The sequence below is a fragment of the Zonotrichia leucophrys genome, chromosome 1A, assembly GCF_028769735.1.
Source record: "Zonotrichia leucophrys gambelii isolate GWCS_2022_RI chromosome 1A, RI_Zleu_2.0, whole genome shotgun sequence".
Classification (NCBI taxonomy): domain Eukaryota; kingdom Metazoa; phylum Chordata; class Aves; order Passeriformes; family Passerellidae; genus Zonotrichia; species Zonotrichia leucophrys.
Genome location: NC_088170.1, coordinates 56,838,539 through 56,862,785, shown reverse-complemented (window position 1 = coordinate 56,862,785; position 24,247 = coordinate 56,838,539). Strand labels below are relative to the sequence as shown.

Below are 24,247 nucleotides of genomic sequence, written 5' to 3'. Positions count from 1 at the left end.
AAATCCAAATACTGCAGATACTGGAATCAAGGACATCAGTTACTCAGTGGAGGATGCTTTACATGACAACATGAGAAACAGGGGTTGTCCAGACTCCTGTTCAATTTGATATGAAAAGCTTGTCCCAATGCACAGAAGACCCTCAGTTCCCCAATGTAACTGATTTGAGGCTTTTCTGCTCCAGAAGAATTACAGGAGTGAAACATCTCAGATCCCCCAGAGCAATGGAGCCTGTGCAGAGCAGGGATGTCCAATGGAGAGGACCTCTCTCAGCACCTGGAGGTGGAATCTGATGGCTGTGGAGCTCTGTTCCCCAGACCTAGCCACATAAGGGTCCTTGCAGATGTCTGCATCACAGCTTTGCACTGCTCAGGAAAAGGCTCAGAGCCTCACAGATTGCTCAGGCTTTAAGGAACTGCTCTGTTTCAGTGATCCATCAGCCTGGCAGGGCTCAGCCTCAGCAAGATGGATGTGCAGGTGTCACCAGCCATATGGAGCAGCCAGGAGCAGTATTTGGTCAAAACCAAGCTTTATGACTCAGGTAAAAACAGCGGTGTCCACAGGAGCTTTGCAGTAATAAGTTCCCATTAAAGCTGGTGAGACCCCAGTCACAGCAGTGCCAGGTTCCCTGCTAGAGGCTTTTGGAAACATGGGTAACTGTGCTAATATCCAAAATGCTGATGTAGGGAAAGGTAGCTAGGCAGTAACTCTGGAGCACAGAACCAGCCCTGCTCGGTTTAAACAAAATAGGCTCCCTTTGTGAGCCCTGCCTGAGGTGGTCAGCCTCTAACAAAAGACCACTGACAGTCCTCTGGCACGGTCTCAAGCAATTTGAACTTTCTGCAGCTTTTGCAGTAACACAGTTCACTTAAAGCTGTCACAGGCAGGAACTTTCCAGTAATCCTCATGTTAGCTCTTATGCTGGGTTAATAATTCCCTGCTCAATCATCTGTGACCAAGACACAACCAATACAATTCCTGTTAAGTCTAAAAATGGAATCAAAAGCATATATGGAAAATTTGAAGAAATTAAAGAAAGGAAATGCTATATCATACTTGTGTGCAAGGCAAAGCAGAATTGCTGGAGTTTTTCATTTTATTATAGTGATTTATAATCCAAAGCTTGATCCAAGATCAAGCCCCTATGACCCAAAACATAAACAAAAGAAAAACAACAAACACTTTGCTTTTTTATGTCATTTGAACAATGATGCTTAAGATTTTCTGCTTTTTATTTTTTCCCCTTTTTAAATCAGTAAACAGAGACAAGTTTACATCTAACAACTAAAAATAACATCAAATGTTGTTGCCAAGCATTGAGCTCCCATTTTGGGTGAAGCTGTTCTCCTAAAGCCTGATGATAAGGGCCCCATGAAGACATTCTCCCACAGCACCATGAAGCTCCCAAATCCCTGTACTCCATATGCCAAACAGATAATATTCTCACTGCTTTGGTCTTCTTCTTCAGCCTACAGAAATCTTTCTTGAGCTGATTTTGACTTTGTTAAAAAAATCAGTGTGTAATGATTTTAGCAGAAAGAGTTATTGTAAAAAATATAATAAACTGTCCACCTTGGTCTTTCTATCAGAAAGGGCTGAGCAAGGGGGTCTAAGAAACCAGGCAGCCACACCTGCCCCACCCCAGACCAAAATCCTGACCAGGTCGACAGCACTGTTGAAGGAAAAAACAGGGATTTTCCCTTAGCAACTCAAAGGCAATTCATACAGCAATTAAAGTATCAGGTTCAGATGAGCTCACAATTCATGTGGTTATAGAAGCAAAAGCATCCAGATGCATAAACAAATAAATAAAGAAATTGTGAGCGGGGTAAAACGTTTAGCTGGAGTCAAGCCTTTCCCCAGGGATGGGGGAGCCACAGTGATCCCTGCTCCCTGCACAGAATCCAGCAGGGACCAGCTGGGCAGGTGTGCTATCCAACCCTGGCTAAGGTGTGCAGAGACCCTGACCTCATGGGTATCTCCCACCCTCTCCTTGTTGTTTGCACTCCCAGCAATCGCCTGGAGCTGGGCCCAAATGTAAGCAAGAGCCCAAAAGGGATGAACATCTCAGTTCTGACATGATGCCCAGCCCAGGTCACAGCTACCCTCCATCAGCTGCAGCACACACTGCTCAGCACAGCTCTGCAGCCTAAAATGCTACAAACAAATACAAATAAAAATGTAAAAATACATTCACTGCACCTGGCTCTTCATTCTTCTCTGAAATATATGACTAAGCTTTGCTCTGACACGAGTGGGAAGGCAATACAGCTACTATTTGTGTATTGAAATGGGCATTAAAACAGCTCAGTATCCAAAACAGCCCAGCTAGAGAGATGAGCAAAAAGAATAACAAGAAGCTGTATGGGTTACCTTGCAGCTCTTCAAACAGCAGCCACCAGAAGCGGCTACCTGGGGAAAACAATGTTTCTATATCCAAAGTTTTGTAAAGAAGTTTTTAAAAATTATGTAAACACAGTACAATTTTTGCAGAAAAAATACAAAGCTCAAAGCATCTCAGAACATCACAGACAATTATCACCTCTACAGTTTGCCTTTTCCCTGGAAACAGTTCAGCCATAAATGCATCCCCCATATACATTGGGATACTTTCATTTGCACTCCCCTGGGCAAGTCAGGCACATCTGCAGAAATCACCTTCACAGTGTATTACAAGACAAGGAGCACTCCTTATAGGATGGAGAGACAATGGCTAAGATGAAGCACGACAAGGAAATACAAAATCACAACAAGAAGGGAAACAAAAGATTAAAAATCCCTGTCCCTCACAATACTAAAACAAAAGATCACTCAGTGAGATGATCAGGCAACACGTTTTAACAGAAAACCATTTCTGCAAGTGTGTGGATGTGGATGGTGGGGACTGTGATCAGGCACTGGGGAAAGCAGAAACTTCACAGGGATTAAAGAAACTGAGAGATGAGGGGACCATGGGCTGTGGCACTGACTTGCCCCACAGTGAGTCAATGCCACGATCAGGGGAACCATGTGGCCCCAAAAGCCCTCAAACCTCTGCCTGCTGTGGGCTGGAGCAGGGCAGGGAGGGAAGGATCAGTCTGTACTTGTCCTGTTCCTCACACACTTTCCTTAGTTCTGCTGCTAGGGCAAGAGTGGAGATGTTGGCTTGGCCATCCCTCTGGCCTCACAGCATTAGCAGGTCTGAGAGGTGATGCCTGTGGCTCTAAATAAAACAGGGCACTACAGACATTCATACATTCAAATAGTGCTGCCATATAACACAGCAGAGTTAGCCCTGGACCTGGTGCACTTTTTGGCAGGTGCAGCAGCATCCTGCTGAGCTGGCTCACCTGCAGGGACAGATCTGGCCACACCAGGCTGGACAAAGCCAAGGGAACCATTCCAGCACAGCCAGGCTCTGCCATTTATCCTGCAGGGCAGGGAAGCATACCTGTCCTGCTTAATGAGCCTCTGTAAATATTAACAGGGCAGATCTCTAAATTACTAAAACATGCAAAGCAGTGGTTAAAATCATCCAGACTCGTTTCTGCTGTCTATATGGCAGCTGGGCTCACTGATCTCACACATCAATAAAAGGGCCACTTGGGTTAATTGCAGGATATATCTTCGTTACCTCTATCCTGGAACTGGCCAGGCAGCCCAGCCAAGCCCCATCCCAGTGGCCTCCTGGCTCTAAAATGAACCATGCCAGGAGATCCCCTTACACTGTTTACCTGTCTCTCCTGCAGCCCTGCTTCCCCTGAAACAGAAGGAAGTCAGTGCACTTTTTGACTAACAAACTCACCCAAAGAGGGTGTGTGTTGTATCTCACAGAAATTGTACCTCACAGAGCAGGATACACCCAAAAAATGTCTCCAGCAAGCAGCAGCTTTTCCCAGAGGCTTGTTTTGTGCATATAATATTCAAGACCATGCTTTCATGAGGCTGCTCCTGTGTGCAGAGATGAGTGAGAGGCAGCCCCGGGGCTCCTTCCCGCCCACGGCCACCATCCCACTGCTCCCACGGCAGCTCCCGGCCACCACCCGGCTCTGCGCCCACAGGAGCTCTCATCTGCAGATCAAACAAGTCTCTCCTCCTCCTCCCAGAGATCCACAGCCGGCTCCACCTTCCAGTTCCCCCTTCCAGGAGGTTTTTTCTCATGCAGGAGAAAAGCATCCCTGGCTGGATTTCTTCTGACCAACCCTGGGATGAGGGAGAGTAATCCCAGTGTCCATCTGGCCTTCTGATCCCTGCCTCTACCTGGGTCCATTAAGACAAAGACCTGTGATTTTATGCCACAAGAGAAGTGGAGATTCCAGCATGTGGTGAACATCCTTAACACACAAGTGCCCAAGAGAAGAAGGAGAACGGTGTCAAGTCAAAACACAGTTCAAGAGACAGCAAAGCAGTCCCTCTCCTCATTGCACAGCACAAACCTGACTTCAGGGATGTAGTTACCGCACTTAAACCAAAGCACTGAATAATTGCAGGCTGCTTAGCCCAGCACTGCTTATTGTGCAAAGTCCTCTGTGGAGGTTTCCACACAAATGAGTGATTTGAGCAATTTTGGTCATTTTTAATGACAGGGACAGCAGAAAGGGAAGCCCAGGAGCAGGCACACAGGTTCAGTCTCAGCAGTTGCCCTGCAGCACTGTGGTTGTCCTTGTCCAGAGCCCCATGGCAGCCAGGGGTCAGGCACACACAGACTTTTCCCCCTGGCTGTGGCTGACAGGGACCTCATGGCCTTCTGCAGTGGCTCCAGAGAGCAGCAAACCAAAGGAGGGTAATGCTTTAACAACCATGACAGCCCATTTCCCAACCTGAGCATTCTCACACAAAGCACTGCAGGAACCTGACTCTCATGAGTCACCCTGTTTAGTTTGACTCCTCTCTCTGCTCAGCTTCTCAAGGAACACAAGCCAGCACAGGCCAAATCCTACCCAGTTGATACTGGCTCACGAAATCAATTACTGGAAGCTGCTGCTGAGATTGCAGGGCCCTGTGTGCAGCCAACAAGCAGTGAAGGAACACGTGTAGATACATCCTGCATGCACCACTTGCCTCCATCCATTTTTTATTCCTCTCTCCCATGAGTTTTCTAAACTCATGGACTTCCAGACCCGTGGTTTGGAGGAAACAAAGCAGGGGAGAAAAAGAGAACAAGTGTGGACAAAACTCAAGGCAGCCTGAAATCCCAGGAGCCTCCCCAGAGCCACCTCTCTCCAACTGGTAGGGCTGCACCCATCTTTGCAAAGATAAAGGTTTTTTTTTTTTTTCTTATTTGGAAGTGTAACCAGAGTTACCAGAACAATCCTGTGAAGCTAGCAAAGTTTCCTAAAGTGTGAGAGAGGCCAGAGACCAGCCCTTTCTATTCCCCCTCTTTGTTTGGATCATGAATTTGCAATCCAAATCCCTGCCACACCAGAGCAGGCAATGAGCCTAGCTGCTGTAAAAAGCATTTCAGAGAGCTCATGAGGCTGTGTGCCAAGGGGCTGCTGCGAGACAAGGTGAACTGAGTTAGGAAAAAAACCCTGTATGTATGTAATACCATTAAGATAGCAAATAAAAAACCTGTCCTGCAGTGCAAAGGAATGTGATAGTTACTGAGTGCTCCCCTATAGCTGCAGAGCCCTTGAAATATTAACAGGGTTATCAGCATTCACTTATCAGTTACAGTAGTGCTTAGATAATTCAAAGGACCGAGCCAGAGCTCATTAATATGTACACTTTCTAAATGCCAAACTCTTATTATCAGAGAATTTGTTACCTTTTTAAAACTGAAATTTGTTAATCTTTTAAATTAACAAATTTAGAAAGGCAGCAATCTACAGGGAAAATGTATTCAGGTTTTTTTTTTTGCATCCATTCATTACTTTTTTTCATGCACTCTGTGTGTTCTCAAGACAGGTATTTTTAGCCATGTTAATTGAGGTTTTGATGTTAGTACAATGCAGCTGCACTTTGTATCATAACATCTCTGGTAGGTTCAAGCTGTAGAATTTCTGGGTGGCAGAAATTCACAGAGATGAAAGCTGGAACTTTGTACCCACAGAAGAAAGTGGTGAGTGCTGACACTCTTGCCTACATGGGTTAGGTGCTGAGTATTGCACACAGAGCCCTGGAACAAATCCTTCCCTTAATATGAGTCCGTGCGGTCACACAGGCCTGAGGGAGGGACAGTACTACATCTTCATAACTTAAAAGGACTTTCTAGAAACTTTAAACCTTTCAGAGGGACTCAATGCAAGCATGGGCAGAATTATATAATATCCCCTTCAAGAAAAAGCAGCAGAGAAACAACCAAGCCAAGGGCAGAGCCTAAACCCACCTAATTAATGCCTCCTCTTTAACACCATCCCTATGTCTGTCCAACCATGTGCTGAACTGCTCCAGCATAAGGCAACAAAAATCCTACTGGAAAAAAACCCAAGAAAAATTAGTTTTGCTTTGGTTGCAAACTCAAAGCAGCCCTAAGCTAGAGGAAGGGCTGACTACCACAGCTCCTCTCCACCTCCACACTGGAACTCATTTCATACTGCACTGAACTGTTTCTTCACACCAACTAAGAACTCTTTGGTCTGTTTTTTATTGCTAGTTTGGCTTTTTGTCAAAACTCATCCTCCTTTGCATTATCTTCCACTCATTCAACGAACTCAGCTGTTTCCTCATGCTAAGTCAGAAGCTTGTTTTGTTGGGGTTTTTCATTGGCAGATTGGCTTTTTAGAAACTTGGTGCATGGGAACAGCCCAGCACAAGGTCATGCAGGGGATGGGAAGCAAAAGGCTGTAACAGCAGAAGCAAGACTGGCTCATCTTTGCTGCCACTTGCATCCTGTGACATTTGTGAATAACCTCCAGCCCCATTCATGTATCTGAACCATGTTACCTTGTGGATTTCATACCTTATTTTGATACCAAGCTTAGGAGGAGATAGCAATTACCAACACACAGCAAATTACACAAGCTCAGGCAGTTCAAAGAGCTAATTGCTCTCACAATTTATTAATATGTATGTTTAATTTCTGTAGCAAAAAGAGAACAGGAAACAATTTTTCCACCAGCAAGTTCAATTTTCTGTTTAAGGAAGGTTCTCAAGGAAATGTGTAGTATATACATAATAAAACTATGAAGCTTATCAATTTATCAAGCTTTATCTTAAACTCAGCTACACTTCTTTGGATCCTTTCACAGAAGAGCTCTCCCAGAAATTTGCTTCCCTGAAGGTTTCAAACTTCTAAAATCCCACCTAAATTTATTACATTCACTTACACATTTTTTTCTTTAAACTGCCCTGCTCCTGTACTTCAGGGGTGTAGGTAGCAGTCATATTCTTCTTTGGTCTTTATTTTGCAATAAGAAGGATGCAATCTTCCACCATAAATGATACCTTCAGTAAAACAAATTCGCTCTGTTCTCCAATTTTATAATATATATTAATTTTCATAATATATATTAACTTTACAATATATATTAAGTTTTCTTGACTAGGAACAATCAGAACTGGAGAGAGATGAGATATTTGCAGTGCCTTGTCCAACAGCATGTAATATACTTCACTTTGTGCAATAAACCCATCTCCCTTATTAAGCCCCTGTGGTGGAAGCCCTATGCACCACTGCATTTTTTCTGCTGGTCTGATGCTTTTCTGTGTCTGAACCAACTCAAATACAAAGACAGAGGTGGTAGGAAAGAAACCTAAGTCACCTAAATAGTGTAATTTCAGAAAATGGAGTAATTTTCCATCCCAGTATTTGACAAGCACCTTAAGTACTATAAAAGTTGATGGAAGGCCCATCTCCAAAGAGAGGGCAGTGTGACCCTGGCACATCACAGCCAGGTAAAAATATATAGATATCTTCAGAAAAGAAGCAGCATTTCCTCCAAACAAACAGCAACATGTGATCTAGCTAAAGGAAATGCAAGAGGTGCTGAAATGCCATCACATGGAAGAGAACCTGTTCCAAGAGATTTTGTGACTCATAAATTATCGTAGAGAAAATGAAATGCTACAAAATACCTAAGAACAGAAATAGAAAATAAACTAATCAAGATGTCTAATAAGGAACAGAAACAGTGGTGCTTTCTAAGTGTTGGATTATTAACTATTGTGCTTTCCAAAAGGGATTATATTGCCCTGAAGTTCTAATGGATAACCTTCTCATGGTTCTAATGGACCAGCTCTCAGCTGCAAGCTCAACACCCACCCCATGACCTGACACCCCTGCAAGGTGCCCACACCCGTGGGGCCCTCCCACTGCATCAGGAGATGGAGCCAGGGCCCAAGAGGGAAAACTCATCCCAGCACAAACCAGCTAACAAGTGGGATGCAGGAAGGGATGACACAGCCACAAAACTAGTCAGAGCCTTGGTTTTGATAATTATGGTAGAATAAAAGGGAAAAGCATGGCAAAAAGAAAAAAGCACTGGAAATGCAAATCCATGGCTGTGAAAGCATCAGACTGAGCTCTCTGTTGAGTGCAGGGACAGATTCAGTGACCCTCAGGGAATCTTACCTGCTGAATGAGCCAAGAATACGCCTTGCTGGGTATTAGGCAATGTCATGTAACATGACTACAGCAGTAAACACAAAGGCTCTACAGTGCAAAGAACAACACTGGGAATTTCACAACTGCTGAAATCTCAACCTGATTTCTCTAAAATTCTGTTTCATCACAGGAGAAAAAATTAATTAGGGTTTTCTTATCATTAGTCACTTTTATAATTTAATTGAAAAACCTGAAAATGCACAATATCCAAATTTTATGCCGCACTAAGCCATCCTGTATGACCAGTATGGGATGCTAGAGTGTGAGTAAAATTGTTTGCCCCATGGGATACTTTGCAGTCTGAGAAAGCTTTCAAACTGGCCATCAGAGTTGTCACTTTACTTTCCCCTTAGGCCTTGAAAAGAGCAATGGAATCTTTAAACAGCTACAGACTGATCAAAGAAACTCAGAGCAAAAACTCAGGGAGTCACTGACACAACCTAGAGCAGGCGAAACTCTCCTGGAGGACTTGCCCCAGGGGAAAAAAGAGGATGGATGGATGGATGGATACTTAACTGCCAGAAGGGGTGTGAAGAATTTTATCTGATCATTTCAGCATCTCAGCTTCAGCCCAGTCTGATGCAGGTTGGCTGAGATAAAGGAGTGAATCAGTCATCTCATCTTAAGAAATCCCCACCACTTGGCAAAGGACACATTTTAAAAGCAGATTGTACAAAAGTTCATAAAATTCAGTCATACAAAACAAGCATGTTCATGGCACAGAACACAAAAAATGCCCTTGTCTCTCAGTTCTCACCTGAGTTTATTGCCATTAATCAGTCATGTCCATCAATGCTGTTAGTAGTAAATAGGAATTTCTTAGTTTAAAGCTTCTTAAAGCTGAATAAAGTCCCAGACAGTGTTATTAGCTGAGCCATAGGGTAGCTGAGGCACAAAGGCACAAGTCAATAAAGGCAACTGCACCTTTTCACAAGGGATAGGAAAAAAAATACAGTCAACATCACCACCCAGACTGGACCACACAGATGCTGCTCCCACAGACTGCAAAGACAGCAAGCAGTGACACTCAGTGTGCAGCATGCCCTGCAGCCTGGAGCTGGACACACATGTGGAGCTGGACACAGGTGGAGCTGGACACACGTGGAGCTGGACACAGATGTCCTGGGACTGCTTGTGCTGGTGACCTCTGTGAGACTGCCAGCAGCACCTGATGCTGCAAGCCCCTGGGCTCTGCACAACGACAGGGGCAGAGGATTGTGTCTGCAAAACCTCTGGAAGCTGCAACCTGCAGCCACCACTGCTGAAGGCTCAAGCTCAGAACTGCCAGGGGAAGGGCAAGGGCTGCATGGATAGTGCACTGGCTCACCAGGAACATCTCCAGGGGCATCCCAGGAAGGGATGGACCCTGCCCCTCTCCCTGCACCAATGCACCCTCCTGAGGGACAGCACAGTGCTCAGAAGAGGTGCAGAAATCTGCCCTGCCTCCCCGAATGCAAGAGGGATGGCAGTGGCAGTGGAGGCTCTCACACCACGCAGGCCCTCCCAGAGGCCCTGCCAGCCAGCTCCCAGGGCCTGCACACACACCATGGGCCCAGGACATCCCAGCACTGCTGTTATCTCACAGGGCAGTCACTCACTCGATGCCTGCTGGTTATGCTCATTATTTACAGCAGGTATTACAAAAGCAGCCCAGCAAGGCCTCTGCTGTGCTTGGCCCTGTACAAACTTGCAGCAAGCAAGCTCCAGAGATGCAGCACCTTGCTGCACAACAGGATAGGGCAAACAGATCCAGCGAGTGCAAAGGCAGAAAGGAGAAAAATATATGGGAGAAGGGAAGAGGAACAGCAGCATGTATTGTGTAACAAGCTCTCAGCATTTATCAGGTCCCAGAACATGCCCAGGGTTCCCACTCTGCATAACCAGTGCAAACAGCCAGTGCCTGCTGTCAGCAGCTTGGTCTACAAACCCAGGTGTCATTCTGCCAAACTCAATGCAGAACAATGTCAGGTAAGTAGGACCTAAAAGTTAATTAATCTGTCTTACATATCAATCAAAAAACCCAGAGAATTTTACCCACATCACTATAACTTGCACCAAACCCTTTAGCAAATACCCTACAAAACTAACCAGAAGGCACCAGCAGGTTCATGAGCTTGAGAAACTGAAGTTAAGATGGGATTTAAACTAGCAGGCAATTACCTGCCAGATGGAGAGCTCACTGTGCAGAGCACATATCACCAAATTACGCTGTGACAGTAAGAGGAGGCCAACACCAGAAATGCACCCTGTGAGAAGGGAAACTGAGTCACCAAAGGGACAGCTCAGCCCAGTCAGTGCTGCCAAGGGACCTTTGGCACACGTGTGGGGCAGCAGGGGCTGCCTGCAGCACCAGAGCACACTGCAGGAAAAGCCACTGCTCCCAGGGGACGAGCAGCAACACGTCCGTAATTGCCAGCTAGTCTATCATCATGGCAAAGTGCAGGGAGAAAGAGGATTAAACAGTAGGCAAAGATGGGTTGGACTCTGAATATTTAGCAGTGTAATGTAAGTCTGAGCCCATGAATTCTTCCATAATCGACTCTTTAGCCCATCTGGGGGCTGCTCCACATAAAATCAGAATATATTTACAAATAGTTAAAGCCAGGAGAGAAACAAATCATCTCTGACCAACAGGAAAGTACTCCATGAAAATTCCCAGGGTTCTTGTTTATTTTACCTTTAAGTACCCAGGTAAGAAGAATTCAGTTCCTGGTTACAACCAGAAGTGACCTAGTCCTGACATGGCCTGAATGGCTTGTGTTCCCACTTTTCTTACAGCCTAAACAGCATCCTGAGGGTAAAAGCCAGAGTGCCCACAGTGCTGCTGCAGCAGAGGTGCCCGTGCCCATGAGCCAGAAGCCTCCTCTCCTGCAAGAGAGAGTGTCATCCTGTGCCTGATGGCACTCACCAAAGAGATGGGAAATGTGAGCCCCACAGCAGCTTGTGAACCCTCTTGGGCTCCTCTTTAATGTACAGCACAGTGAGAGCTCTCAGATCAGGGGCTGGAGCCCAGCCCATCTCTGCCCTGCTGAGTGTCCTGATGGCTGTGCTAAGTGAAGTGCCCAGGCTGTAGTGGGATGGTATTTCAAGTATTCCCACTTTATAGGACACTTAACTGCCTAAAACAGAATAGGGCTGCAGGGAACAGGCACCTACAAGTGAAATGTTCTAGCACTTGCTGGTTAGATCCAAGTCCTCTTACAAGACCTAAGGCGTGAAAGGTGCCAGATGCCTCTCCCTAGTCCCCACTGAATGGTACCTGCAGTGATTGGAGGCTGCTAAAACAAGAAATGCACTAGTGTGGGACAGCTTTTACATGATTTAAAGTAAATGCACACAGCCAAATAAATTTTAAAACTAAAAATCACTGCTTGGATGTTCAAGGGTCTCCTTCAGTAAACGGAGCCAGCACGAACACTGCAAGCACACAAATAAACGAGAGGCTGAGCCGGTTCCTGGAAAGTTCAAAAGTGCTGTGACAGGAATTCAATGCAATGAGCTCAGTGACTTGCTAACATCAGTTTTGAATAGGATCAAGGAGTGTGATCTGTGGCTAGTGAAAGGAAAGAGCAAACCCAACCAACCCAGCCGATCTTTGTGCCCATGATGCATGCCCCGCTGGCATGTCAGCCACAGAGATCCACCTTGAGTACATGAGCTCCCAAACCTAACAGCCCCTTGGCATCTAACAGCAAAGACAGGCTGCTGGGTGCTGGCCATCACACCTTGGAAACTCAAATGTAATAGCACAGTCCTTGTTTTGCTCCTTTTGGTGGGGTCCAGTACCTTTTGCTTCTTCCTAAAACTGGGCCAAGCCCACAGACTCCATGGCAGGCAGGAGATGCCACGTTGACAGCAGTTGTTAACAAGGGATTTTTCTTTTGTCTCCTTCAAAAAACACTGAAATATTTTGACCATATGCATCATCTCCAAAAGTGCTGGAGACCTGATGGAATGTAGCATCTATCACATGTCAGGCAATGGTGTTGAAAACAGATCACTTTCTTTTGTATGTGATAAACATAACCTGTCTATGTTTACCATGTGGTCCCCTGAGGATTTATTACAGGTTTGCTGTTCCATTTATTTGCTTTTTTTGTGCTTGGCAAGGGTAAACACTAGAATAAATATGAAGGTGGTTACGGCTTAGCAGCATTAACGACTTGTTGAAACAAAGTCCAACAGTTTTCCTTTCTCTACAGCAAATCCTACTTTTCTGTTCAAGTGCTTTTTTTCAAGTGTGAAGATCATCTTTCTGAAGTATTTTAAAATTTTCTTTCTTTGTTGAATGCCAAATCCCCATAAAAGCATACTTTCCCCCTTCATTCACTCAAACCCTTGACAATATTTAAAGTATATACTAACATTATTCACAGCAAAACATTTTCCTCTTTGCAAATTACAGCCTCCCCCATCTTTTCTATCTGGTCTGCTAAGCCTGTTACTACAGGAAGTTTGCAGTAATAGAAATAAGTACAATCATCACTCCAAAAGAAAACAAACCCTTCTGTCCTGGCACACATGTTCAGGGTGGGTTCATCCCACTGAACTTCAGCCACCTAAGAGCAAAGCACTCAGCCCAGGTCAGTTATTTCTGTCCCCTCTTTAATCAGTGGGGCAAGGTGGACATTTCCAGCCAACAGCCTTCCTGCTTATCACCCAGTCATGGCTGCAACCCACATCTGAAGCATTTGAAGAGATACAGAGGATGATCATGGAACCAGATAGATATCTGACCATAAAAGCCAAGCTGTACCTTTGATAATGCTGTTTTCAATCCAACAAGAACAACACATTGCAATTCATTCTCAAGCAAAGACTTAAGAATTTTTAAAAAAAAGCATTAGGCAAATCTCAACAGATTTCAAAATTTGTTATAAAGATTACATTTGGCCCCTCTTGGAAAACTGCATTACTTCTATAAATAGCTCAGTGTTTTTCAACACTGGAAAAAGAGCTCACTTGGGGGAGGGGAAAATAATGCTGTCACTTGTCACAGAAATACAAAGTGGCAAAACTGAATTTAATTAGGTCTCAGATGTTCTTTGTTTCAAGTGGACAACCACTGTGAAAAAATCTTTGAAGAACTGAACTCCTTGTCAACTTGCTCTGTACTTTGATTTATGCCATTTTTTGTACAACTAGTCTTAAAAAAGGAGCAGACAACAAAAAAACTATCCTTCAGAAAGGACAGTACTACCATGCTTGTTTCTTGGATGGCAAAGTAGACGTCAGAGTAGTCAGGACTACTGTATTACCTAAAAGCATCATAATTCCCACAGAAACCAGCACAGAAAAACTGTAACATGGAAGATTGCCAAAGACTGTCATTAGATCTGATCTGAGTATCTTCAGCTCTTCTAACCCTCCTACATTTCCTAAATAGTTTCCATAGATATTTTTGGAAATGCAAGTCAGTAGGTCAAAGGAAGCCAACAGAGCAGTTGCCCAAACCCTGCACCTTGGGCAATACTGAGGTAAGCAGGTAAGCTGTGCTGTTATCTCAGGCACTCAGACTAGAGAGCTTGTCCTCACCAACTGATTCTCAAAACCCTGAAGGCTTCAGAAAGAGAGGGAGAAGGGATGGAGAGCGCAGATCTTGTGTCTTGACATTTGATCCTTCCCTTACTCATCCTCCATGCATGAGCATTACTGATAGAGTTGCCTACACTGCTAAATATTGAAAAGGTGCTTGCACACAGGTTTAAAGAGGTTTCTGCTCCACATTCAGTTGTTTCCTGCTCCAGTTTTCAGAGCAGTCATATTCCCAGGGTCTTGGTATCAGTCTCACCTGACCCACAAGGGAATTGAGGGCCCACAAGTCAAACCTGTGCCCAACAATTGCTGTACCCAACATAACCAAATGGGTGTGAGCTCAGCTATGCCAATGTGTGCAGCAGCAACACATCTGGCTGAACTGGAATCACCATCAGAGCTCTGGCATGCTCCCACAGGCCCCTGGACCCATGAACTCCCCAGCCAGCAGATTGCAGACAACTTGTCAGCCACAGGGGTGTCTGACAGACCTGCTGCTCACTCTGAGGGGGAGGCAGATCATGACTGAGTTGCCCCAAACCCTCCATGGAGATGCTGGGAGATACCAGGATGGCAAGATGCTCTGATCAGGATGCTCTGGCCAGACTGGCTGAAACGTGAGGATGTCAGGGTTCCCATCCAAGTGTCTGCTAAGGGTCTCTCAGTCACCCTACAGAAGAGCAGTGAGCACACTACCTACTTCACCTAATGCTACACTTTAAAACCTCACATTATGTTCCTCAGTCATGGGATGTCTTGAGAAAATTTCTTTAGTTCCAAGACGGGAGTCAGCAATGGATGGGAGTTCCCAGGTATTAAGTAGATACACTGAAGGAAAATGGACCATTCAGTGAGCAGATGTAACATGATAGGCGTTATCAGCAGCCAGACACTTCCTCAGGTAACACCTGGCACGTTGGAGATAGTGAAGTATAAAATCCCACTGCTCCACATCACCTACCTTCCCCACCACTACCTCTGCTGCAGGTTTATTATCATGCTAACATGGAAACTTAGAAAACTGTTCCTGTATTCTGAACAAAGGATTCTTTTGCCATTACCTGGACAACAATTCAATGTTTATTCTGTATTTGGCAGTTTGCAGCAGGCTCCACAATCCCGGCCTAAAACAATTCTGAAATGCCTGACCAGAAAAACAGAACAAGAGAGGATTCTTCTGAACTCAGCGGTGCAGGTCAGAAGGAAGAATACTTCAGTGATGTCTGAGATGGAAGCAAATCACAAGAGAATACACCAAGGAAACCAATTCTTTAATATACCCTGAAGCTTAAAAAGCAATCAAAAATATAAACCAATTACTAATCCAATTTTTAAAAATGTTATTACAACTATCTCCTCATTTGCAAATAATATGAAAATGAGAGAAAAAAAGTTTTCAAGGTAATCCCCTCACCATACTTCTCGACATTTAATTTCTTTCCCATGAAACTTGTTATTAAGTAAAGCCTATTAGATCTTTCTAACTGTCTCATCTCCATTCTCATTCTTCTAATACTTTCTCCTTGTTACTTCAGCTTCTCTCTTTCCCAGAAATTGACCAGAAAAGTATCAGCATTTTATTTATTGAGAGACAGAAGATACCTTTTATCTCATAAAAAGTTACTCTGTCAGTCAGACTTCCACTGAATAATTTCCCCTCATTGCCATACATGTTTTCCTGTCTTTTGAAACAAAAATACAGCGCTCCTATGAAACCCAGGCATGAAGTGGAAGGAAGCCTGTAGGGAAGCAACAAGGCAACCACAGCTTTTTATCAGCTGGAACACCTCATGCAGCTGAAAATGGAAAGTCACATTCCAGCAGGCTGGAGGGACACACATCTATAATGGATCCTATATGGATGCAATAAAGGATACAGGTAGCCACAGCAGACCCAGGAGCTACCCTAGCTTTAATTGATGGTCACTGTTCATGATTTGCTGTTTTAAGAAAACAAATGTAAATGTTCAAAGTCACCTCTACTGGCTGTTATCAATCATCCTTCACTTCAGTCCCACCAAACACACCACACAAGGACTGGGATGCAATCCTGCAGCCTGTGGTTCCATGCCATCTTCCTAAAGGTGTCCCTCACCACTGCCTCTCACGCCTCGGCAGCCTATGCCCTGCTGCCTCCTCCCCTTGCTCTGCAGTGGGATGGATGCACAGGGAAGTGCAGGAGCCCAAGGTGCCTGGGATGCCCTGCAGGCACAGAACAGGCCCCAACACATCTCCTGCTCCAAGGGGAGGACCCTCCACCCATCCATTTCCATCATCTCCTACCTGTACAACCCACAGGGATCCCCACAGCAGCTGCCTGCAGCAATGTTTCCTTGAAAGGAGGCCATGGAGAGCAGCCTGGGTGCTCAGCGTTCCTTGCTGTCCCCGGAAGCCTGTCCTTGGTGGCAGCCAGAAGCAGCTGCCCTGCTGCCCAAAGGTGGGGACGTGAGGCTGGGCTGTGCCCTGGTGCTGCCCTGCACATCCTGAGAGGTCACACCCTGCTCACCCTCCGTGCCCACAGGTGTCCCTGTACATACAAGGATACCTTTTTGCTGAAATTTCCTTTTTCCCTTTAATCCCAAATCTTGCCACACACCAGTAACACCCCAATACTTTCTATCTCAGGCACAGCTGTGGCCTCACCTTTCTGAGAAGGGCTGCACCAAAGTATTGCAGCATCTGTATCTGTATGGAGAAGGCACAGACCTGGAGATTGAGGATCATTAGCAATAATGACTTTAAAATTACAATAATAATGAAGATTCTTTATGAAGCTCCAAGTAAAAATTCCCAAAGCTGATTGTAACACAAACGAGCTCTATGTTAATTTCTATTTGCTTATAGTCAATAACCTCACGGAATGCCACTGGATATTTAAAGCTAAAGAAATGTAAAAGACAATACTTGAGCTCACACAGTCCTCAGAAATGCCTGGGCGTCTATCCCTCACTGTCTAAGGGCAACACCTTCCCAGAATTGTATATTGTCTGTTGCATAATGATATTTTACATTTATCTGGACCACTCGAAAGCTGCAGCATCCAGCCAGTTTGGGTTTTGTCTGCCCTGCTGATTTAGGCTGGGTTCCCAGAGGAGTTTGCACACACATCCATTGTATCCCACCGAGCTGTCGCTGATGATAAGTGGGACTACTTGTGGCAACACAGCCAAGCAGGTGCCAGCAGTGTTTGCAATGTGATACCCAGCAAACTTGTGTAACGTTTGTGAAAAGCTGATGCTCAGACCAGCCTTCCCCCTCCCGCTGCCCCAGCAAGAACTGCAATATAATGTATAACAAGCAAATGAAATGTGACTTCAACAATGTTTAACCCATTTTGGACCAAATAAATCCCATTTTAGCATTATGATGGACATTGCTGTGGACAAAAACTAATCATATTTAACCATCCTGTCAATTAGTAAAACTAAGAAATCACAGACTGATCAGCTCTTGACCACCTGTTTCAGAAGGTCAGAGTAAAATTCTGTCCCTCCTGGAAAGTAGGGGCAGGATTTCAGCAGAGTCCAGATTTTACCCCAGTTGTTAAAACAACAACACAATGTGCAGACATGGGAACAAAAAGCTAAAGCTCTGCCTTTATGTAGGAAAGCCTTGAAGGTACTCTAGAAAAAGGAGAATGTGCCTTTTAAGGGACCCCTGGAGCACGTCTGGAACAGTGCATGCAAAAGGGGTCCGGTTTGTTCACTCAGACAGCCCTGCACAACAGGCACAGGCAGAGGGACACCCAGAGAGATTCACTTCAAAAGAGACAGACTTCAAACGCTCCTTCCCAGTCCAAAGCACCATGCTAATATCCACACCACCCACACTCGTCCCTCCTCTGCCTGGCTGGGGGCACAGCCCACAGGTACGCCAGGGCACCCCGCAAGGGCAGAGCCTGCCCCACTGCTCACCACCCCACAGAGCTCTGACAGCGATGACACGAAACTTCTGACAGCTCTATGAAGCCTCTTAGCTCCATTTGATTGCTCTTCATGATTCTTACATTTTGCTTCTAAGGAGTAAGCAAAAATTACCATGCTTATTTGAATAATCCCCAAGTGCAATGAAAGAGTGCTGCGTTTAGCCACGTATCAGTGCCTCAAAGTAACTCCGTGAGTAGCAGGGCTCCTGGCTAGCACTGCACACACTCACATGCCTCTGCTGCACAACACATTGCTGGATAGAAATAAGATTTTTATAGCAGCACTGTTATTTCCGATTCGTACAGAGAACAAATCCCCAAGTTCATAAGGAGTTCCAGTCCTTCCCTGACCCAAGAGCAGCTGCAAGCAGCGAGGACTGTGTTTGTCCGGGTTGAGAGGTTAATGGCTACTCCACAGACGCGTTTTTCCCAGTTAACTGGCAGGTCATTTTAGCAGATGATTTGCAGGTGTTACGCAACACTTAGAGATAACCCCGGGGAGTACTTCTGTCTGAGCTTCTTCTCTGTCTCTTTTCTTTTTTGAACTTCATCAGATAAATCAGAGAAACCAGGCAGGTGAGACTTTCATGGACACGACAAACTGCCCTTCCAATTTCCACACAGCCAACTTCTCCAAATAAATGTCAAATGTAGTTCAGTGCTCGTTAAAATGATTTTAAAATCCTAGCCATAAAAAACGTAAGCATTTCAAGTATCTCAAGACACGCAGCAGACAGTCCATTCTGATGAACATCACAGCACAGTTTCAAAGTTCACACCTTCACAAAACATGAAAAGGATGCTGGAATAATCAATGTCCTGCATAAGAAAACAGGTCTTCACTCCTGCCTGAGACTTCACCCACTTAAATCGTGTAAATCATTATACTGAAAAAGGAATCACCCATGTCAGCTATTTTTCTGCACTGAACACACTCTTCACCCAGCCTAAAACTCTTCCAAGCTTTGTGCTCCAAGATGAGTGCTTATCTTCTGCTACCAGATAAAGAGCTACTGGTTCAAACAGACAGTGACCATGCAATCATCTGCACCTTAATCCAAATGTTTTTCTTTAAGGTCACAAGCCTACTGTGTTTTTCCTGCTAGTCCTCCCAGGACATGGGAACAGCATTTACCTTACCACATAAGCTGCACCTTAGCATTGGAAGAACCAGGAGTGGCTTTTCAGGGGATACACTGCACCAAAACCAGTCAGCTCAGTTAATGTCACTTTCATTTTTCTGAAGAAAAAAGAACCTCAAGCCTCCAAACACAAGGGAGAGTGTGGCTCACTTTTCCAAGGCCTTGCTGCACACTGTGGCCACTTTTACAGCAAAACAATTGCTGCTGGGATTATGCCACAGATTGATTATTATTTTTCTAAAAATCTCCCCATGAGTGGTTTTACATACCTAGTACTTTGAGCCTTTTTTTAAAACAAAAATAACACAAATCTTACTTTTAATCTGCAAAGAGAGGCAGCAAGAAAATTATCTAGCGAAACCTTTGAAAGTCAACAGAAATATGGGATCAGGTCCACAGTAAACTTTATAGAGTGGCACCTGAAGAGGAAATTACTCACTGCACGATTGATGTCACAATTAGAGGCATAAAAAATAATTCCATGATAAACAGGCAACTGAGCAGAAAAAGAATGATATCCCAAGAGCGTGTTTGTGCTCAAATAAAAGTACATATTAGACAATATGGAACAGTGTTCACACACACAAAAAACCACAAGTTCTCCAATGAAGTTAATGCACAGCATCCCTCCCTCTCCCTGTTTCTCCCTCCCGGTAACAGCCCTGATTTGGGGGCTGCATTGGGCCAGTATCTGCCCCTAGTGCCACTAAAGCAGCTCCAGTGCCATTATCCATGTCCCACAGCCATAGCTCACTGCTTTCAGGGCTGCCATTTCCCACAGGAGTGCAGGCCAGCAGTGCAAACACAGCAGAACATCCACCTGGGCCACACCAGGGCTGAGGTCTAAGGAGCTACCAGCCAAAACTCTGGGTACACAGAAGGGAGTAAACATGTTTTGTTGCTGGAAAGGCAGATATCAAATTGCAGGTTTTTTTAACAGAAGAATAAAGAGGGAGGGGAGACAGCATTACAGATAGCTGTGCATTCCCTACATCTTTTCAAGTTACATAATTTACTACCTTTGCAAGTTACATTCTTTGCTACCTTTATGGAACAACATCAGAAAAGTTCCAGCCTCAGTACCACCTCAGCTGAAGGAGTATGCTCCCTTCCATGCACACTCATATTTATTTATCCTTGTGATCCACATTTACTAAATAACTTCAAAGCACCACTTCAAGCCACAGCACACAGACTTGAGAGATTTTTGTGGTCCCTTTCCAAAAATTTCACAGATCAATTTCTGCTTCAGGAAACCAAGAGCTACACTCTAAACTGCAAGTGTGTTATTTCTGCCCGTGCCCCCATACCAGTCTGACAAACAAAATCATGCACACAAATGCCTGCTTACCTGAAACTGACACTTTCATAAGGGCTTCCAGGGGTCTGTTGTTGTCCAGATCACGACTGAGTTTGAGTTCCCCAGTGACAGAGTCCAAAAGGAGCAAGTTTAACTCATTGCCTTGGACAAAAGTGTAGGCCAGGCTATCAGACACATCGGGATCATGAGCTGGGATCTTGCCAATGACGCCCGAGGGAAAGCTGTTGGACTTGTTGGTCACGTAGTTATTGAAGAGGATCTGGAAGTCCTGCAGCACGGGGGGATTATCGTTCTGGTCCAGCAGGCGGATGTGCACAGTTGCTCGGCTCACGAGAGGCGCTGAAGTGGCCTGCACCACAATAACATACTCTGTCCGGCTCTCATAATCCAGGTCCATTAGGGCTGTGAGGTCTCCGTTGAGCAAGTCTAGTTGGAAAACCTCAGGGATGTTCCCCTCTACAATCTGGTACATGATCTGTGCATTGGTCCCCTCGTCAGGATCAGCTGCGCTGATGCGTGCCACAATAGAGCCCACGGGGCTGTTCTCCTCCACAAAGATATCAAATTCATCCTTCTCAAAGACTGGGGGGTTGTCATTAATGTCCAGCACGGTCACCTGGATGTCCACAGAGGCTTTCAGGGGTGGGCTGCCCCTGTCCACAGCAAAAGCCCGCAGGCTGTAGACAGCCACGTTCTCGCGGTCCAGCTTGCGCAGCGTGCGTATCACTCCCGAGGTGGGTTCAATGTAGAAGTCCCCATCTCCATCGTCACCCCCCTGGAATGTGTAGAGGAGACGGCCATTGAGGCCTGAGTCACGGTCAGTGGCAGACAGCTGCAGGACACTGGTGGAGAGCGGCACATCCTCAAACACTGAGCCCTGGTAGCGGTCGCGCAGGAAGCGGGGTGCGTTGTCGTTGGCATCCAGGATGAGAATCTCAACGTACGTCGTGTCCGACTTCTGGGGGATACCATTGTCGTGGGCTGTAATGGCCAATGTGTAGGAGGCCTGGTCCTCATAGTCCAGCTCCATCAGGGTGGTGATGGTGCCTGTATCGGGGTCAATGCGGAACTGGGGGATGTTATCGTCCAAAATATAAGTGATTCTTGCGTTCTCCCCCGTGTCCTCATCAGTGGCACTGATGGTGACAATAGAGGTGCCAATGGGCTTGTCCTCACTGACGCTCACTGTGTAATGGGAGCTCTGGAAGACCGGGCGGTGTGTGTTGGCATCTGTGACATTGATGAAGACCTGGACGGTGTCAAAGCGAGTGCCATCAGAGGCAGTGACTGTGAGCACATACTGCCTTTCTTGTTTGTAATCCAGGGGCAAGGCCAGTGTGATCAGCCCTCCTCCACTCTGGCTGGTGATGGCAAAACGGTTCCTGGTGTTGCCACTGGTAATCTGGTAAGTCACAACACTGTTAACGTCCCTGTCCACTGCTGTCAGGGTCAGGACACTGCTGCCCACAGCTGCATCCTCGTTCAGTCTGAGGTGATACACCTTCTCTGTGAAGGTGGGGTTGTTGTCGTTCACATCCAGGACAGTGATGGACACGCTGGCTGAGGAGGTCATGACCGGCACGCCGTGGTCCCTGGCCTCCACCCCAAAGTGATAGTTTTCCACAGTCTCTCGGTCCAGCTCTGCAGCCACAGTGATCCACCCTGTGCTGTTGTTGATTTGAAAAGGGAACCCAGAGTCACCTGCTACAGGGGCTCCTCCAGTGGATGGTGCCATCTCTATGAGTTTGTACTCCAGGCGGGCATTCTCTCCAGAGTCAGCATCCACAGCCTGGATGTGCAGCACTGAGTAGCCCAGAGGAACATTCTCCAGCACGGTGGCCTGGAAGGGAGTGCTCACAAAGATGGGGGCATTGTCATTCACGTCCACAACCTGCACTGACACCATACCACTGGAGTTGATCAAAGGAGGTCTGCCCCCATCCTGGGCTTTGATCCGGAGCGTGTACTCCCGAATAGTCTCGTAATCCAGAGGGTTGATGAGGTCGATGGCGCCAGAGAAAGAGTGAATGTAGAACTGGCCTTTCAGGTTGCCACTCACGATGCTGTAGTGCACTTGGGCATTGCTGCCCCGGTCCCGATCTGTGGCCTGCACCTGTAGTATCTGGCTGTTCACTGGGGCATCCTCTGGCACCTGGACCAGGTAGCGCTTCTCACTGAACTGAGGGTAGTTGTCATTCTCATCCTCCACAGTGATGTGCACCATAGCTGTGGCACTGCGTGGTCCCGGATCCTTGCCCTGGTCATTGGCTTCCACCACCAGGTGGTACTCGGAGACCTCCTCACGGTCCACGGAAGCCCGGGTCCTCACAACCCCGGAACGCGGGTCAATCTCAAAGACTCCGTCCCCAGCTCCCGGCTCCAGCAGCCGGTACAGCATGTTGGCGTTGGCTGGGGCATCACCATCAGTGGCACGGATAGTCAGCACCTCATAACCCACCTCCAAGTTCTCCCGGATGCTCTCCCGGTACTCGGGCTGCTCAAACACTGGCTCGTGGTCGTTGGTGTCACTCACTGTCACTGTCAGATAGGTGGTGGCCGAGCGGCGGCGTGGGGAACCGTGGTCGGAGGCGGTAACCTTCAGCACGTGGGTGTCCTTCGTCTCCCGGTCAAGGCTGCGGGCAGTGACCACGCTGCCCGTCTCGGCGTCGATGGTGAAGTAGTCGTTGGAGCGCTCGTCAAAGAGCGCTTCCATGGAGTACTCCAGCCGGCCGGCTTCCCCCTCGTCAGGGTCCTGGGCCCGCAGCACGATGACCGCCGTGCCGGCCGGCTCGTTCTCGGGGATGGAGACCTGGTAGCTGGGCAGCTGGAACTGCGGGGGGCTGTTGAGGCTCCGCGCCCGCCGCGCTGCCCGCCGCCCGTCGCCTTCGGTGTCCGGCAGCGGGCTGCAGCCGGCGGCGGCTCCGCGGGGCTCGGCGCCCGCCCGGTGCCGGGCTCGCCGCGGACAGGGGCCGCCGGCACGGGGCCCGCGGGGCTCGGCGGGCGGAGCGCGGCGCGGCGCGGTGCCCGCAGCCCTCAGGCGCCCGGCGGGCGGCAGCGCCGGCGGCTCGGCGGCGGCAGCGGCAGCGGCGGGGCGGCGCGGGGCCCCCGCGGGCAGGTGGAGGAGCGGGGCGGCGCGGGGCGGCCGCGGGTCCCGGCCGCCGGCCGACGCCAGGGCGCAGAGCAGCGCGGCCCAGGACACGCAGGCGGCGGCGGACAGCAGCCGCGGCATCTCCGGAGCTCAGCGGGCAGCGGGGCCGGGCAGCGGGCTGCTGCACAATCCATCCACCCGCCGGGCTGCCCGCCCGCCCGCATCCATCAGCCGCCGGCCCGGCCCCACCACCGCCCTCGCCTGCCGGGCACCGCCGGCCTCAAGCCCCGCGCCCCGTCCCGGTCCGCGGGCAGCAGGCTGGAGAGCTCCAACTTTTCCACCTTAAACTTTGAAGTGAGTTCAAAATGGCTCCTCTCCTCCTCCTCCCGCCGCCGCTCCCCAGAGGGCGATTAGCATAAACCTGCTGCTTCTCTCCTTCGCCAAAAAGAAGAAAAGAAAATCAAATACCGAGGTCCCCCCCGCGGCGGGGCCGGCCCACGGGCGGCGCGGTCCCGCGTGGCTGCGCGACACGGCAGAGCCGCCGCGCCTCGTCCGTCCCGTCCCGTCCCGTCCTGTCCCGTCCCGTCCCGTCCCGCTCCAGCCTCCCGGCCCGGCTCGGCTCGGCTCGGCTCCGCTCAGCAGCGCAGGCTGGAGCGCGGCGGGCGCTGCCCGGGGCGGGGTTTGCTGCCGGCCCCGCCCGGCCCCTCCCGGG

General features: G+C 47.6%; 1 protein-coding gene across 1 annotated transcript in view; it reads right to left on the bottom strand.

Annotated features, from left to right (window-relative positions):
- CELSR1 (cadherin EGF LAG seven-pass G-type receptor 1) overlaps positions 1-23,336 on the bottom strand; it is a 165,162-nt gene extending 141,826 nt beyond the window's left edge. The window contains exon 1 of the mRNA XM_064702803.1: positions 20,478-23,336. Coding sequence (XP_064558873.1) covers positions 20,478-23,160 — 2,683 coding nt within the window. The 5' untranslated portion in view covers positions 23,161-23,336. The remainder of the gene's footprint in view (positions 1-20,477) is intronic.
- Between the last annotated feature and the right edge of the window lie 911 nt (positions 23,337-24,247).